At 34.1% G+C, this 18,716-nt stretch overlaps 1 protein-coding gene and 1 pseudogene across 1 annotated transcript; both read left to right on the top strand.

The window, feature by feature from the left end:
- LOC109347043 lies at window positions 13,793–14,586 on the top strand. Its single transcript, XM_019586773.1, has 2 exons — window positions 13,793–13,957; window positions 14,374–14,586. The coding sequence occupies exons 1-2, from the start codon at window positions 13,793–13,795 to the stop codon at window positions 14,584–14,586; spliced, it is 378 nt and encodes a 125-aa protein (XP_019442318.1).
- LOC109347041 lies at window positions 17,557–18,716 on the top strand (annotated as a pseudogene).

Raw genomic sequence — 18,716 nt, 5'->3', positions numbered from 1 at the left:
ATTCTTGTTGTTTTGTGGCTTACGTCTATATTTTTGAGTCAAGTACATCTCATGGTTATTGGTTGTACTATCTTTTAGTATTTTGTAACTATGTTGAACCTTGCTAATTATGTTAAATAGAATTTTTTTTTGCGTGAATCTTGAACATGTCTTAATTGTGTATTATAATTGAATGATTGAAATTTCCTTTAAAATGAAAATAGCCTAACAAGTGCTAACAAGTGGTGATAACAAGTGGAATACATATGTGTTTAATCATTCCATGTCTAAACTGTTTACATAATGGATATGTCATGCAAAATCTGTCTATATTCAGTTTTAGAGTCAGAAATCAATGCATTTATTTAAGCTTCTCAAACTGGTTATTGCTTATACTAATAATTACAGTTTTTCAAAATAAATTGCTATATCTCTTCTTACTTTTGACTAGAATTGAATATTTGTATCTTTTTGATAATATCAAAAGGGGGAGAAAGATTGCTTGTTGTGTTTGATGTTATTCGCAGGTTGTCATAATAGCTTCCGTATTATTAATCATTGCTTACCTAAGGGGGAGAGCAAATCACTTCAACTTGGAATTCACAACCATTATGCAAATGTACAACATTATCAAGCTATTTCATCAAATTTAATGTGTTATTTGATGTGGTGTTTGTCATCATCAAAAAGGGGGAGATTGAAAGTGCAAATTGTCAAGGATTGCATTAGCAATATTTTGCCGATGTTTTGATGAAGACAAGGAGTTAGTTAAAGCTTGAAGATGTCTCAACAATCGACATGCCTATAGCTCATTGGTCATATCTAGACTAGATTATATTAATAGAGTCACATTTCTAAGTAGTCTTACTAAAACATGTATAGGAGTCAAGCATAACAAATAAGTAGTTTACCATTTAATCATGTATTAAAATACACTGATTAATTGATTAACCCCAAGGCTTAATCGATTAACGTGACTGTTTCCTGTTATAACTGTTTTCTGTTTTAACTGCGTAACTGAAAATAACAGTTAGAATAATTAAATCTGTTTTGTATAAATTCTGGTAAATTGCAGAAACGTGAAGGATTGTACATCATTGTTAGAAACTATTAAAGAGCATTGAATTAAGAGAAAGATTAGATCATGCTAAGGCTTTAAGTTTCATATTTATATTTCATGTTCTTTGAAAAGCTTTCTTGTATCATTCTTGTGTTTCTTGGAAAGAAAAAGAGATAGTTTTTTATGATTGCATATTTTCATAAACCTCATGCATGTACATTCATATTAGACTAGGAAATCTAGTGATTTCTTACTTAGGTTTTAGTCTTTGATCTTTATTGTAAAATCTGAGTATTAAGTACTCATTCATAACTCAAAGCATTGTAATTCAAGGATTGGCAAAATCTTAGCTGCGGTTAGGTAAGGTGTTCTTCACAAAGACTTGGAGGTCTTGGGATAAAGAGTGATACCTTGGCTGGGGCCGAATCACGGTAAGAAATGTTTTCTTGAGGAGGCGGTTTTGGGAAAGGTCAAACCTAGGGTGACGAAGTTCTTTAGGTTCCAAGAAAGAAGCGTTCGAGTCTTTTAATTGGAACCGTGTATGTAACGAAACATTGTGTTCTATAGTGAAGAAGGAAAATCTCCCAGATCAGAGGGGAGGATTGGATGTAGTTTTGCACTAGACAGCAAAACGAACTAGGATAAAATCCTTGCGCAAACGTTTCTATCCTTTTCTCCTTTATATTTCAAGATGTTTTAATTCGAGTTTGAAGCTGATATTTTGCATGCTTATACCTTATTATATTCTTGTTAATATTGTATAAAGATATTTGCTATATCTATGCTTATTTGTTGATAAATAACTGTGCAAATAGTCGCTCTGATAATTCCGTTTTTGTTGTGCATTAATCGATGAAGTCCACTGGTTAATCGATTAACTGAGCTGTTTTCCAGAATTGGGTTTTGATGCGAGAAGCGGTAATTGATAACCGCTACACCTATTCAACTCCCCCCTTCTAGGTGGGTCTAGGTCACTGATACCTAACACTTCATTGTGAAGAAGATCTGGCTCCTAACATTGACACGATTTTTATGAAGACACCAACATCACAGAAAAAAAGAAAAGGAAGAATACTTATGAAGACAATGAAAACAAAGCTTCAAGAACTTAAAATCTAAGTCTTTAAGTACTTTTATCCTTATACTCTAAATATACAATTAGTAGTAATGCTCAAAGTATTTTAAAAATAAAATTGATAAACACAAGTATGAATGAAAACAATTTTCAAATACTATGTAACAAGTTACTAGATGTAAGTAACAAGTTACCGTGACTAAGTAACAGGTTACCAGAACTAAGTAACAAGTTACATGAGTGAGAAAAAAATTATCCAACAAAAATTGATCAGAGTAATCGATTACACCTTTTGAGTAATCGATTACACTACACGGTAAACAATTACTTTGTTGGACAAACAATTGGATAATCGATTACACCTTTTGAGTAATCAATTACAACCTGTGAAAATCAATTTCTCAGTTGGACAGAATATTTAGGTAGTCGATTACATCATTTAGGTAGTCGATTATTGAGAGATGTTGCAGCAGTTTTCATATTCAAACTACACAGATTTCAACCCAAACGAAATGGTTTCATTCCAATCAATTCCTACCTTTTCGTAGAGGTGTTTTGGATGATTGGAAAGTCTACTTAAAGACATTGAAACTTACAATTCACAAAATATAACTCAATTATATAATCTATACTTTTCTGAAATACTTGCTCTACACTTCTTGCAACTTGTTCATAACTTTCAGAACATATTTTATGAAGTTGCCTTAAGTGTTGTTTCAAGTTCTTCAAATCTTATGAGGATTAGTACTAAAGTATATAAAAGAGTTATTAGATTGCAAGAGTTTATATTGTCAAATCTTGTAAAGGCAATCCTCGTCCTAGTTAAAGTTTTCTTCATTCAATTTGTTGAATTACTTTCTGTTAAAAGGGTGTGATAAAGAAAGGGGATAGAGTCACTTGTAAACGGTGTTTTCCAAACATTGATATAGGTATTAGAGAGTGAGTAAGGTACAAGGAAATCTCAGGGTGAGAAATTGTAATTGCTACTCTTAATATCTAGTAAAGAAATCTATTGTCATGTAAGAGTACTGGACATAACCTTGACATTGATGAATTCTTTAGAGTATCAAATTGCAAATCTGTTAAAGAAATGTGGGATACTCTAGAGACTACACACGAAGGAACTGAGGAAGTCAAAAGGTCGAGAATCAACACTCTCTCACAGGAATATGAAATGTTTCGTATGAAGCCTAGAGAGAAAATACTAGATTTACAAAAAAGATTTACTCACCTTACAAATCATCTTATTGCACTTGGAAAAACTTTATCAAATAGTGACGTGAACTTAAAAGTTCTAAGATCACTGACCAGAACATGGCAACCAAAAGTTACAGCCATTTCTGAAAAGAAAAGTTTATCAAATATGTCATTGGCTGCTTTATTTGGTAAATTGCAGGAACATGAATTGGAACTCAGTCAACTTGACCAACATGAAGAGCTAGAAAATAAGAAGAAGAATATCTCTCTAAAATCAAAGGCAGACATATATGATTCCTCAGGAGATGAATCATAAAAGGAAGAGATGGAAGACATGAGTCTTTTTGTAAAGAAATTTAGCAAGTTCCTTAAAAGAAACAAAGGTGCTAAAACTGGACAACTAAATAAATTTACCAGGAATAATGACGCCTCCACTTCAAACTAAAACTTCATATGCTTTGAATGTGGTAAGCCTGGTCATATCAAGATGGACTGTCCAAACCTGAAAAAGAATGCCTTCAAAGACAAGAATGAAATGAGGACTGGACGAAGAGCCTACATCGCTTGAGAAGATAATGATACCAGTTCTGTCTCTGAACCAGAAAATGAAGAAGAAGCACATCTCTCACTAATTGCATCTCATTATGCTGATGATGAAGAGGTAAATGAAACTAGCTTATTTTCTTCTTATGAATTGCAACTTGCATTTAATGATTTACATGATGAATACGTCAAATTCACCAAACTATTTTTAAAACAAAAAATCGAGTTAGGAGTATTTAGGTATAAACCATCATCCTCTTCATGTAAAAATTGCATTACTCTTGAAAAGAAAATTAAAATATTAAGTCTTGAACTTAATAAGATAAACAAGATTAGCAGAAAATCTGGAAAAAATTATTAAAGAGCAAAGACATTTTATAGACCGAACAGGTCTTGGCTATTCGAACAGCCAAGTTTTTAAGAAACAAAATGTCTCAACATAGATAAATTTTCAAAAACAAAGTATCCATTCATTTAATTGTAATAAAAATAAATCTAGGATACATAAGCATCATCCCATATGCACTTATTGTAAGAACAATGGGAATACACCAAACACTTGCATGAATAGAAAACATGGAGTGTCCTTAGGTCATGTAACAGGTTACTAGATCTAAGTAACATGTTACTGTGACTAAATAACATGTTACCAGAACTAAGTAATAGGTTACCAGAACTAAGTAACAGATTACATTTGTGAGAAACAAGTTATCCAACAAAAAATGATCAGGGTAATCGATTACACCTTTTGAGTAACGGATTACACAACACAATAAACAATTACTCTATTGGACAGAACAATTGGTTAATGGATTACACCTTTTGAATAATCGATTACAACCTATGAAAATCAATTTCCCAGTTGGACAGAATGTTGGGTTATCGATTGCATCAATTAGGTATTCGATTACTGAGAGTTGTTGCACCATTTTTCATAATCAAACTACACATCTTTCAACCCAAACGAAATGGTTTCATTCCAATCAATTCCTACCTTTTTGTAGAGGTGTTTTGGATGATTAGAAAGTATATATAAAGGCATTGACACTCATAATTCATAACACATAACTCACTTACATAATCTATACTTTTCTGAAATATTTGTTCTACACTTCTTGCAACATGTTCATAACTTTCAGAACATATTTTATGAAGTTGCATTAAGTGTTGTTTCAAGTTATTCAAACCTTCTGAGTATTAGTACTAAAGTATATAAAAGAGTTATTGGATTGAAAGAATTTATATTGTCAAATCTTGTAAAAGCAATCATTGCCCTAGTTAAAGTTTTCTTTATTCAATTTGTTGAATTACTTTCTGTCACAAGGGTGTGATAAAGAAAGGGGATAGAGTCACTTGGAAAGGGTGTTTTCCAAATAATGATATAGGTATTAGAGAGTGAGTAAGGTACAAGGAAATCTCGGGTGAGAAATTGTAATTGCAACTCTTAATCTCTAGTAAAGAAATCTCTTATGCTGCAAGAGTACTGGACGTAGCCTTCGGTGGACAAGAAGCTGAAACAATATAAAATCTTTGTGTACTCTCTTCTCCCTTAAATCCTTAAATTTACTTGATAATTTTTGCATAATTTTCCACTGCTATTAACTCTTGAATTTTGTAGAAAAAATCTGTCATAGTTTTTAAACAACTAATTCACCCCTCTCCCCTTTTAGTTGCCATCTCAGTCTTACATTCTTGATTTGGAAGGATCTATTTAAGCACTAAGTCCCCAACTTCAAATTCTCTGGGATGAAACTTCTTATCAAAAGTTTTTGCTACTCTACCTTAGTATAATTGACCATGGCAAATCTCTGTGATCTACACACATTCCCAGTTTTCTTCTTTTGTTGGATACTAATACCACATTAAACCACCCATTCTTAGTTTCTCTCTAATTGTTTCGTTAACTCTCCTTTTACTCCTTGACCCTCTTCTCTAAATTCAATTGGATCATTATTAGGTACCGCAAAAGAATCAATTGAAAAAAATATTCAAGTACCATATAACTGGACAAGGTCTCTACAAAATTGTGATATATGTGTTGATTTGTGAAACATCATGGAAAGGAATAAGACACGAAATATGGATGTTCACAATGGTATGGAAGAAAGGTAAATATGTGTGAATAGAGATGATAAAAATGGATGATCGTGAAGGAGATATAAGATAGTCACGCAAACTCACTAAGATATTAACTCACCTTACATAAATATAAGTCCAAATAAAATTCAGAGCACATGAATTACAACATAATCAAATAATTACTATGAAACTATGTCAATCATTGGTTCAAAATATCAATTTTAATGGATCATTGTCTTCATCGGGAAAGATGACATTATTTATGAATGGTTTGTCTTCCTCCAAGGCACTGATAGTGAGGTGGAGATAAGGACCAATTAAGTCATCTATCATAACCCTTCTCCCCTCCTCGTCATCTATGTTGACATTTAGATTCCATATTATGCGAATTTGTCAGCCTTCATTATTGTTCGAGCTCTGGTATTGAAAACATGAGTTTGATTAGCATTGTTTTCCCTAGGCCGCACAATGATTCCAATTTTAAATATGTAACTCCCAAAGATTTTGGTTTAAAAAAATCATTTTTGTATTAATAAAACTATTTCCGTTATAAAATGACATACTTCCCATATAACAATTTGATCATCCCACAACCGTTTTCAAATGTTATAATCCTTCTAGATCGTGACGTGGTTAACGATAATCATAGAGAGAGCACACATGCTCCACAATATGATTGCATCTATTCTGTTGAGTATTCATGGTTTTATGATATGTAGAATGGGACAGCATTCAATAAAGGATCTAAAAAGTTATAAAGTTACTCCTTTCATACATGTGTATGTCATGGATGTATGAGTCGATGCATGCATTTCACATAAGTGGTATAATGAATGTTGCAGTGACATGAATGTCGTGTGAATTCCGCATTTTCTTTTCTTTTTCTTTCTTTTTTTGGGACGCAACATCCATGAAATTGGATGAAAAATTCTACATGGGTGCATGACATGTATGAATACAAATATGTAATGCATTATCTTTCTTTTTTATACATGTGTCGCACTCCGTTTATCAGCCAAACACTGGTCACGTGACTGATTTGGAGTCGCCACCATGTTTTTGCGGTCAAAACATAGAAAACTCTTTTGATGCCTAAATATTGGAAAAACTGGCCTTTGAACTAGATCTCTAAACTCAGGAGTCGGTTACAGATCAGGGAAGGTATTAGCACCTCGTCTGCCCGTAGCAAACGGTACCCGCATTACTCACATAAAAGTAAGTATACCCAAAAGCTTATTTAATCAAATTATTATTTACAAAAACGTTTTATTTTTTATTTTTATGTCTGACAATAGTTCATTTTGCTCATACGTATCCTCATGTGTAATAGGGAAATCAAGACTACTAGTTCTTGGGTAAAAAATATTTGTGTGTTTGATTTATTTTAATTAATTTTTAGTTTTGAAAATGAGTTAATAGTTATGAAATATTAATTTTGCATCTCAAGTAAGGAAGAAGAGTCAACATTAGTCTAGACTGCGTTATCCATAACGAGAGAAAAAAGAAGCGATGTTATAACCATAGACCGCTTTTCAACTAAAACGAGATATGCAGAAAGACTCGAGTCAGATCACTTTCCTTAACTTTAGGATTTAAACTCTATGTTTATGCACAGATAAAACATAGAGTGGTAGTTTACTAAAATAATAAGTTAATAATTATGAAATATTAGTATTTATATCCTAAGTAAGTAGGAAGAGTCAACATTGGTCTAGACCGCATTATCCACATCGAGAGAAAGAAGAAGCAGTATTATAACCGCAAACCGCTTTTCAACTCAAACAATATATGAAGAAAGACTCGAGTCGAGACTGTTTTTCCTTAACGTCAGGATTTAAAAAGGTTTTCGAAATAATTATAACATTATTTTGTATTAACATGATTAATTTGGAAAATAATATTTTTAATAGTGATTAACTCTTAGTTATAAACTTCAATGTATGAGAATATTCACTTAATGATGTTACATATAACAATAGAATCCATTAATTATAAAAATGATTATCTTTATTATTGTTTATTATTACTATGAAGAAGTTAATGCTAATTAGAAGATTTAAATTGTACACATAATAAACTAATCTTTAATATTAGAGATTATGGCAATGACTTTTGATAACTAAATTATTTATACCACTTTTTAGAAACCATATTTACACCAATCCTATGAACATAACGCATTATCACTAAGTGCCAAAGGTTAGGAGATTTAATCATTTGAATGTTGGAAAACAATGAAACATCAAAAGTAAAAAAAGAAATATGTACAAAGCTGAAATAAAAACAATGCAATGCAGTAAAGTAATAAAATAAAAAAAATAAGTTAAGAAACAAAGAAAAAGGGAAAGGAAATCAACAGAATCAAAAGTGAGAGAAAAGGGGTTTCTTCCCCAAATGACCACACGTTTCATCTTTTTCAGCCCCTGAGGGCTTCATTACTTTCCCCAGCGTTGACCAGCTTCAGAAATAGCAACAATATCGCAACTTAAGCGCACCAAAAATGACGTGATCGCGGATTAAGCAAAGAAAGGGTCATGTGGGCTGAGCCACCTCCCCTGGATGCAGTCTTAGACCGGCGCCAGCCATAATAGGGCGGAGGAACTCCGATGCTAGCACCTTTATTGTTTTATAAAAAATATTGGGTCTCTCACAGGTCGATTCCAACCATGGGGTTTTAGAGAAAATATTGGGTCTCTCGCAAGTCGATTCTGACCATGGGGTTTCAACTAACCCCTCTTGGGTCACGGCCTCAGCCGTTGGTGAGTCCATGGACACCTCTGCCGTTTCAGAAGTGAGATTAGGTCCTCGTAAGTTGATTCTGACCATAGGGTTTCAACCATAACCTCTAGGGTCACGACTTCGGCAGTTGGTGAGACCATGAACACGTTCACCATTTCAAAAATGAGGTTGGGTCCTGCGCAGGTCGATTCTCAACATGAGGTTTGAACCAACACCTCTTATTTCACGGCTTCGGCTATTAGTGAGTCTCTAAACTTTAAAGTTTAACTCAAGTTATGATAGATTTAACAGTACTGAAGTTGTAAAAAGAAAGAAGAAGGATAATAGAAGATAATAACCTTTGTAGGATGAGTTTGGTGCTGTTTTTTATTTTGAGGACAAGGTTATTCAGTGTATATGCTTAGAATATGGTAATTGTTATGTGTTTGAAAATAGTTTGTTAGAAGTCACTAGTGAGAACTTTTCGGCGTGAAATCTAAAAAATTCTTAAGTCTTATATAGAAGTGTTTTGAAAAAACAAACTCACATTCTACATTGGAGAGATGAGTAACTTAGAAAAATCTCATGTTATAAACAGAGATATTCTCCCCTTATTATAACTCGCCTCAAGATGAATGCATTTTTATTCGACTTTTTCTTTCTCCCTCATACTTTTCGCTGATTCATTTCTGACAAATTTCTCTCATTTCTTTCCATGACACTAGGAATTGACACAGAATTGACACATACAACCAAATTGTAGGAATTTCAAGAACACTGTAGTTAGTATTGAGATAAAAGAATTAGCATAAGTAGCCAAATTATGGACATTTTAAGAACTGTCAATGATAGTCATTATTGTGGGGGAAAAATTGACACGGGTAGCCATATTGTGAGGATTTTGAGAATTGGTACCAATAGCCATATTGTGGCAATTTCAAGAATTGGCACTGATAGCCATATTTTTTGCATTCATGAATGCAATTATGTAATGCATTTTTTATACATAACATGTCTATATAGGCTACTATGAAATGCTTTTTTTCTTCATGAGTGCATGTGGATGGAATTATGAAATTTTTTGTGAGCATCCCGTCAAGGCATAAGGATACCCATGCAGTGGCACCCTTACACTACTCAGGCTCGTGTGATGGTGAGTCACTATGATCACGGGATATAAGTTTCCTCGGCTACATGACAAATATGAAATAAATGTTAAAAAATGTATACTCCCATGTCCTATACAATGGTCTTGGATCCTATAAGGTTTGTTCAGGTCTAAAAGCACGCCTCAAAGTGAAGTTTTAAGGTCCATACACACAAAATTTGGTGGTACTAGACTTCCTCTAGGTCCCTGAATTGTCGCCATTAGTGAAAGCTGACTAAGATGTCACAAATATGACACGAAGATGTACGAGACACCATATGGGTCATATTTATAATGCTTAGTAACAATACTAATGATACATCAGTGCAATGCTGAAATGTGCATAAAGGTCCAATGATGACAAGTCAATGTATCTCTAACAATAGTAAAATAGGCTTGATAGACGGTCGAAGTGACAATACATGATAAGTGTAGTGTGTGTGAGTGTACAAACCTCAATTATAGAAATGCATAAAAACTCATTAAACCACCTCAAAACCTGCAAATGGTAGCAAAACACATATTCTATATCCAAGAGATATATATAAATGAATAGCTAAAAATAAATGCAATGCAATGAAGTCGTCGTCGATATTTTTTAGAGGAAAAACAAGAAAACCAATTAAAAAAAATAAAGATTGATCTCTTCCCATAGAAAATGTTTGGGAGTCGGTTACAGATGAGGAATGTGTTAGGCACCTCATACTGCCCGTTATAAAACAGTATCTAGGTCAATCATGTGGATATTTTATCAAAACATTAATTTTACCCTCACATTATTAAATAAAATAAAGAAAGACCAAAAAAAAATTTTTTTTGTGCTTGACAGGAGAATATTTGCTTCTACGTATCTCTAACTGCAATAGAGAAATCAAGACTACGTAGTTCTTACAGAAAATAATTGATTCATTGATATATTTATATTAAGTTTTTAGCCAACAAGTTAAGATAATATGAGTTATCTCACCATGCTTTTTAATTATTGGAAATATAAACAACATAAGGCAACACGACAAGGCACGAATCCTATAGTGGGATACCTCACACTACTTTTAAAAAATATTTGAAATATTAACAATATAAGGTAATGCGACAAGACACGAGGCCTATTGTGTCCCACCTTACATTAATTAAAAATTTATTTAAAACATTGCTTTTAAAAATTTCTTGAAATATTAATAACATAAGGCAGTGCGACAAAACACGAGACCTATAGTGGGCTACCTCATATTGGTTTTAAAAATTATTTGAAATATTAACGACATAAAGTAGCACGACAAGACACGAGACCCAGAGTGGACTACCTCACATTTTTTTTAAAAATTATTTGAAATATTAACAACATAAGGTAGCGCGACAAGACATGTGGCCTACAATGGGCTAACTCACATTATTTTTAAAAACATTATTTGAAATATTAATAATGTAAGATACTGCGACAAGACACAAGACTATAATGGACTACCTCATATTTATTTGAAATATTAACAACAAAAGGTAATACGACAAGACATGAGGCCTATAGTGGGCTACTCACATGGCTTTTAAAAAATAAATTTTTTTGATTTTTTTTATATATATATACCTTATTAACTAACCACACAATAATAAATTAATAAATAAAAAGAAACAGAATAAAGAAACAAATAAAACAAAAACAGAATTTTAATTAAAAAAAGAATAGAAAATAAGTAAATAAGAAAAGAATTTCATTAGCGGTTTAATGTTACAAATCAATTTGGGCATTCAGAGTTATGGGGAAATCAATTTAGGAAGTAGGGTTAGGGACAATCAATTTGGGACGTGGAGTTAGGGTAAAATCGAATTGGGAATTAGGTTAAATATCAACTTGGAGAATAGGTTGAAATTAAATTTGGAATGAAGTTTTAAATCAATTTGGGGAATTAAGGTTTGGTTTTGGGGCTCCAATGTACACAACCCCTTCCTCCCTTTGTCATGCAGGCTGCTGCCAACGGCAGCGACGTCGGAGACGACACAGGTTACAACAGCGGCAACCGCTGAGAGCGGTGATTCAACCGCCAACAGCGAAAGGCCATAACCACATTGGGAGGGTCCAATATGGACGACCCTCCCCTAAAAGGCACCTAGACCACGACCAAACATGGCGGTCCAGGCCTGGTGTCATGGCTGCGATAAGGGGTGTTCGCCGGAGCAGAACCCAGTCGTGAAAGAACATGGACCTGTGAAGGGTCCTCATGGCCAAGGGGCCCTTGCAGGTAAAATGATGACATTGTAGTGTTGCCACCACTACTACTGGTGTACACGACATGTTCAATGATGATGTTAATTTTCAAACACAACAATTCGACAATACAAGCACATTTCAATAATAACAAGAGAAAGAAAGTAAGTGAGAAGAGTACATTCTGGAGTTTAAGGAAGATGAAAAAAGATATATCAAGCTCTTCCTTTTCTCTTTTATCCTTCTCTTTATTTTTTTTTCAGAAAAAATGTTTGCCTCCATTTTGCTGATTATGCTTCTTTTAGTTGCTAAGTTAGACTTAGGGGAATAAGATAAGATTTCTAACCCTAATCTAGTTGGGCCAAAGGAGCCCAACTCCTTTTCAAGTTTTTTCCGCCTTACCTTCATTTTAAAATTTACTTTCTTATCCACCAATTGTTATTTTTATTGAAAACATGTTCTGCCTCTATTAAGACTTTAGAGATATATGTAGGACAAATTGTTAAGCAAGTCAGTGGGCAAAATAGGGGTACATGTTCTGCACATACTGAACCTAACCCTAAAGAGCATTGTCCAGCCATAAACAGTAGGGGTAAATTTATAGGTTAGATGTAGATGGTGAGGAAGATACTACGAAGGAAGAATTAGATAACAATAACGAGCCTAGTACGTTCTTAGGAAACCCAAAACCAAGTGGTGCTAATGATAAGGGGAAACAAAGGGTAGATGAGGGAAAAAGTGAGAAAAAATAACAATCAATTAAGCATGTCCCTTACCCTAATGTCCCAACCAAACAATGTTGAGAGAGACAATTTCAGCTATTTGTGGATATTTTCCGCAGATTGTAAATAAACATACCTTTCTTTGAGGCATTGGAGCAAATGCCCTCTTATGCGAAGTTCATGAACAAACTTATCATCAAGAAGCATGAGCTTCCTGATAATGAAACTATGCACTTATATGTGAGTTGTAGTGCCATAATTCAAAAGTTCATCCCTCTTAAGTCAAAATATTCTAGTAGTTTTACCCTACCTGTCACGATAGAGAACCTACCTATAGGAAAGACCCTCCTAGATCTAGGAACCAATATTAACCTTATGCCTTTATGCATGCTCTAGGATAAGTAATCTTGAGATTCAGCCCACTTGTATGTCTCTACTACTCGTAGATCATTTTGTGAAGTATCTTCATGGAGTTATATAGGACGTTTTGGTGAGAGTGGACAAGTTTTCTTTCCATATGATTTTTTTATCCTTGATATAGATGAGGATGTGGATGTACCTCTCATTTTGGGTAGGTCATTCATGAAAACCGTTTAGGTCATCATAGATGTGGATAATGGGAAGCTAAAAGTTAGAGTCCAGGATGACGAACTCACTTATGATGTATTTGAGGCCATGCACCATCCTAATGATAGGGATATTGTTTTGCTTTGAATGTTTTAGATGATGTGTGCAAAGGGTCAATGATGAGGCACATTTGGTAGACCCTTAGATGAGGTATTAGAGAGTAGTCTTGTTGAGTCTCATCTTCTGCATCGTCTAATGATGCGAAACTAGGAGCTGATGAGCTTATTTCGGTTAAAAATTGGAATTGAAACCATTGCTTGGACACCTTAAGTATGTACTTTTATAAGGCAAGGATGAGAAAATGGTAATCGTAAGCAACTTCTTATCAGATAAGAAGGAAGAGAAACTAGTACAAGTGCTCCAAGCTCATTCTTGAGCCATCGTCTGGACCCTAGCCGATTTAAAAGGGATCCACCCAACGTACTGTATGCATAAGATTTATATGGAAAAGGAGTATAAGTTGGTTTCCCAACCCCAAAGGAAGTTGAATTCCACCATGAAAGAGATTGTGAAGGTTGAGGTAATGAAGCTTCTTAAAGCTGGCATGATATACACCATATCCAATAGTGCATTTGTTAGTCTCGTGCAAGTAGTGCCTAAGAAGGGGGTATGATAATAGTCCCCAATGAGCATAATGAGTTAATCACAACTGCATGGTTACGGGTTGGAGAATGTGTATTATTACCGGAGGCTTAACTATGTCACCTGGAAAGATCATTTTCTATTACCCTTCATGGATCAATTATTAGAATGGCTTTCTGGACAAGCCTTCTATTTTTTTGTGGATGGTTATTTGGGATATAAAATGACCACAGTTGACCTAGATGAACAAGATAAAACTGCATTTACTTGCCTTTTTGGTGTCTATGCCTACTGGCGTATGCTATTCGGACTATGTAATATGCTTGCCACTATTTAGCAATGTATGTTGACTATTTTCTTTGATCTTGTTGAGAAATGCATCAAGTATTTATGGATGATTTTTTTTTGTTTAGGGTCTCTTATAATTTGTGTTTGAAAAAGCTTGAGACCATGCTCAATAGGTGTGTTGAGACCAATCTCGTCTTAAACTGTGAAAAGTTTAATTTCATGGTTACTGAGGGGATAGTCCTAGGCCATAACATATCTGCTAGGAGGCTTGAGGTTGTTCAAGCTAAGGTAGAAGTCATCGAGAAGCTGACAATATCGGCTAATGTCAAGGGAATTTGTAGTTTCCATGGATATGATGGATTCTAAGCGCTTCATAGAGGACTTCTAAAAAATTGTTAGGTCCCTAAGTAATTTACTAAATAATGATTTCCCTTCCATTTTGATGAAGTTTTCCTTAAAGCCTTCCAGAAGCTTAAGTTGAACCAAGTTATTGCTCCAATTATCGTTGCACCTGATTGGAAAACTTATTTTGAACTTATTACTGACTGAGCGATTATGCAATTGTCATGTTATACATTATGCCAACAAGGTTTTAAATTTTGCATAATGAAACTATGCAACTAATGAAAAAGAGTTGTTAGGTATAGTGTATGCACTGGAAAAGTTCTGAAACTACCTCATAGGCTCTAAGGTAGTAATTTACAATAATCATGTTGCAATAAAGTACCTATTGACTAAACTGGATTCCAAACAATAATTGATCCTCTAGGTCTTTTTTGCTATAAGAGTTTGATTTGGAAATACAAGACAAGAGCGGTAAATAGATTGTTATTGCTGACCACCTTTCAGGTTGGTAAATTTCGAGGTGACCACTAGATAGAGAGAGAAATCACTAATGTGTTTCGTGATGAGAAACTTTCTATATCCGCGAGAGACCATGGTTTGCGGATTTGACCAATTATAAGATGGCATGGATTATTCTCAACTTATACTATCATAAAAAGAAAAGGTTTCTCTAGGATGCCACTTACAACTTGTGGGATGATCCTCATTTGTTCATAATAGGAGCTGACTGGTTACAATGTAGGTGCATAGGACTAGATGAGGTTAAGAGTATCCTATGAGGGGCATTATAATGACCAGAGTCGCTAAGGTTCTCCAATCCTATTTTTATTGGCCCACACTTTAAGAATGCACATTTCTATGTGCAGATTTATGATGCATGCTAACATATTGGGGGCATTGAGCAGCATAATGAAATGTTACTCAAGAATATTTTAGAAGTTGTGGTGTTTGATTGTAGAGGAAAAGATTTTATGAGTCTCTTTCCATCCTCCCACTCAAATTTGTATATCCTTATGTTGGTGGGTTATGTATCTAAATGGGTAGAAGCAATACAGTGCTAATGGAAAAACGACTATCAAACTTGTGAAATGAAATATTTTCAACCATTTTGGTATACCGTGAGTCATCATCAGTGACAAAGGCTATCACTTTTGAAATACCTAGCTTGCCAAGGTTCTCACTCATTATGGGGTGACACATAAGGTAGCTTCACCTTATCATCTCCAAACTAATAGGAAAGTTGAGGTATACAACCGAGATGTTAAACACATCCTTGAGAAAAAAATTCCTCATCTCGAAAGGATTGGTCCCTTAAGGTGGACGATGCTCTTCAGGCATATCGAATAACTCACGAAACACCTATTGGGTTTACCCCTTCCAGCAGGTTTATGGGAAATCTTGGCATTTTCTCATAAGGCTGACCCATAAGGCTAATTAGCCAATAAAGTTCTTGAAATTTAATGAGAACTTAGCTAGTAGAAAATAATAACTCAGATGCACCAATTAGAGGAATTCAAGCTGCATGCCTACAATTTATCTGGGTTATATAAGGAGTGTGTCAAGATATACCAAACGACATGTTCATTAATATAAAATCTCAAGTACGCCAGTTGGACCCACTTTAACTCTAGGCTGAGATTATTCCCGATAAAGCATAAGCCTAAGTTGTCTAGACCCTTTGTGAAGAAAAAAGGTTATGCCTCATGGGGCTATTGAGTTGTTGGACCCAACCACTCAAAAATCATTGGTAGTGAATGAGAAACACATTAAGAAATATTTGGGGTAATGAAAACCAAAAGATCATCACTATTGCTCACTTGAGTGAGCCATGAGTAATCACACATCAAGCTATTAACGGTAAATGAGCGCTTCCTGGGAAGAAACCTAAATTGTTTTTCTATTTTGCATTTGTTTCTGTTTTTGTATCTTTTATGTTTGATATGTGTTAGTAAATAGGTTTGGAGCTTAATTTTGCTGAAATGAGGATAGTCCAAACTCTATGGAGGGGATGAATTTGGCCTATAATTGATTATGTTCTAAAATTTGTGGCTTCTTAGTTAATTGGTTGCATGAATAGACGTGTACATGGCATGATGAGTTAAATGCTTAAGGAATAACATGTTTATGAAAATATGAAAATGTATGCTACTGTAATTGTGTTAAGTCATTCTTTATTACCATAATCTTATGAACTCTAACACAATAACATGAAGTTGTCTTAAATCATGAGGTTGTTTGAGTAAGTTGAGTGATATGAGTATTGTGTTATACACTTTGCATGAAATTTTGAAATGTTGTGATAACTTGCACCGTTAATTTTGCTTGCATCTCTAAATGATCTAAGGTGATAGAAAAATATGGATATGATCAAGACATGGTTTTATTAAACCTCACTTGGCCTAAACACATCCCAAATGACATTATTATCCCTTGTTATCACATTTAAGCGTGAATTATTTATTAATTGCAACCTTAAGGTAGATTAAAATTATTATCTAGTCCTAATATTAGTAGGATAAGAGAGCTAAGTCACTACACCAAATTTTGCATTTTGTGGAGATTATTCAAATCTTCCCAAATAAATTAAATGAGACGAATCAGACAGTTAACTAGATATATAATGGATGATATTATTTAACTTAGAGGTTTTCAACCTCCACTATATTTTTATTGAACTAGACATTTTTATTTAACTTTATTTCATCTAATTTCTCCCAAAACTAACTTAATCTCCTTTAAACCCTTGCGGAGCAACTCCACTCCACTCTGGTAAGTTAAATTGGATGTGATTTCGTTCAAAATTGTTAGTATGAATATTACGATCGTGTAATTTGATAAACTGGGAAAGTGATTTAATGTTTCATTTGAACCATTATTGGAAGCTTCACTCTCAGTATTGAGCCCCTTAATATTCTAGAAGGTTTCATTTGGAATGAAATCTTGCATACTAGTGTACCGTGGACCGGTCAGGTTTTTTTAGGGATACCTATGATGAATTCTTCATATCTTAATCGATATAGATTAGACTATGAAGAAGATGGAACTGTGGATCTCACTTTTTCATATTCAAATGAATCTTATTTGGCAGTGTTTATGCTTGACTGCAGGGCAAGTTTGAGCAAAGATTTTGGGATCATGAGAAAAAGGAATGGCATGTTGGATGGAAAGCTCAATCATTGGAGTCTAATGTTTGGGGAATATGTGGTCCATTTGGAATATGTAGTGTAGAGAGTTCACCAATATGCACATGTTTGGAAGGGTTTGAACCAAGTAACATGGAAGAATGGAATAATAAAAATTGGACTAATGGATGTGTTAATAGGAGGACAAAACTACAATGTGAAAGTGTTAAAAATCAAAATGGGAGTGTAAATAGTAAAGAGGGTGGGTTTGAGAAACTTGAGATGATAAAAGTTCCTGAAGTTTCACCTTTTTCATGGCTTAAAACAAAAGACTCATGTAGAAGCTAGTGCGTGGAGAGCTACACTTGTATTGCATATTCTTTTGATGAAGGGGTGGTTGTATGACATGGATTGATAATCTAACTGACATACAACAATTTTCAAGGGGAGGCAGTGATCTATACATTAGACTTGCTAATTCAGAACTTAGTATCAATGGTATATGTCCAAGACTTATAGTTCTTTAACTTCATCTTATTATTATTCTTATTCTCTCTCTGAAACATAGATAATTAGAAAGATTCCAATACCATCATCATTACTGTTAATCTAACAGTAATAGTAGGAACAATTATACTTGTCACATGTGCATATTTCTTGTGGAAAAGCTTGGGTAATATATATTATTATAGTGGATTGGTACTTCATTTAATAAGTTTATTTGAATCCACCCTTATAAATCTTATTCTAACTAAAATATCTATACTTAGTAGCTAGAAAAAGGAAGAGAAATGGATTCTCTTGGTACAGTAGAGGTGAAACAATAGTTGTAAATACAAGTGACATGAAAATTGAAGTGCAATCAGAAGTGGAACTGCATGAGCTATTGCTATCTGGGGATGGCGTGGTTGATAGTCTGCTTGCACATTTTGGGCAATGCCACGAAACGTCTTAAAGAGAGCGACCTGGTCGTAACTCAGCCAGTAAGTATTATTTCATGCCATTTAGAATTACTGCAAGCTACGGTAA

The sequence above is a fragment of the Lupinus angustifolius genome, chromosome LG05 (assembly GCF_001865875.1).
Source record: "Lupinus angustifolius cultivar Tanjil chromosome LG05, LupAngTanjil_v1.0, whole genome shotgun sequence".
In the NCBI taxonomy this organism is placed as follows: domain Eukaryota; kingdom Viridiplantae; phylum Streptophyta; class Magnoliopsida; order Fabales; family Fabaceae; genus Lupinus; species Lupinus angustifolius.
This window is presented reverse-complemented; position numbering and strand designations above follow the sequence as displayed.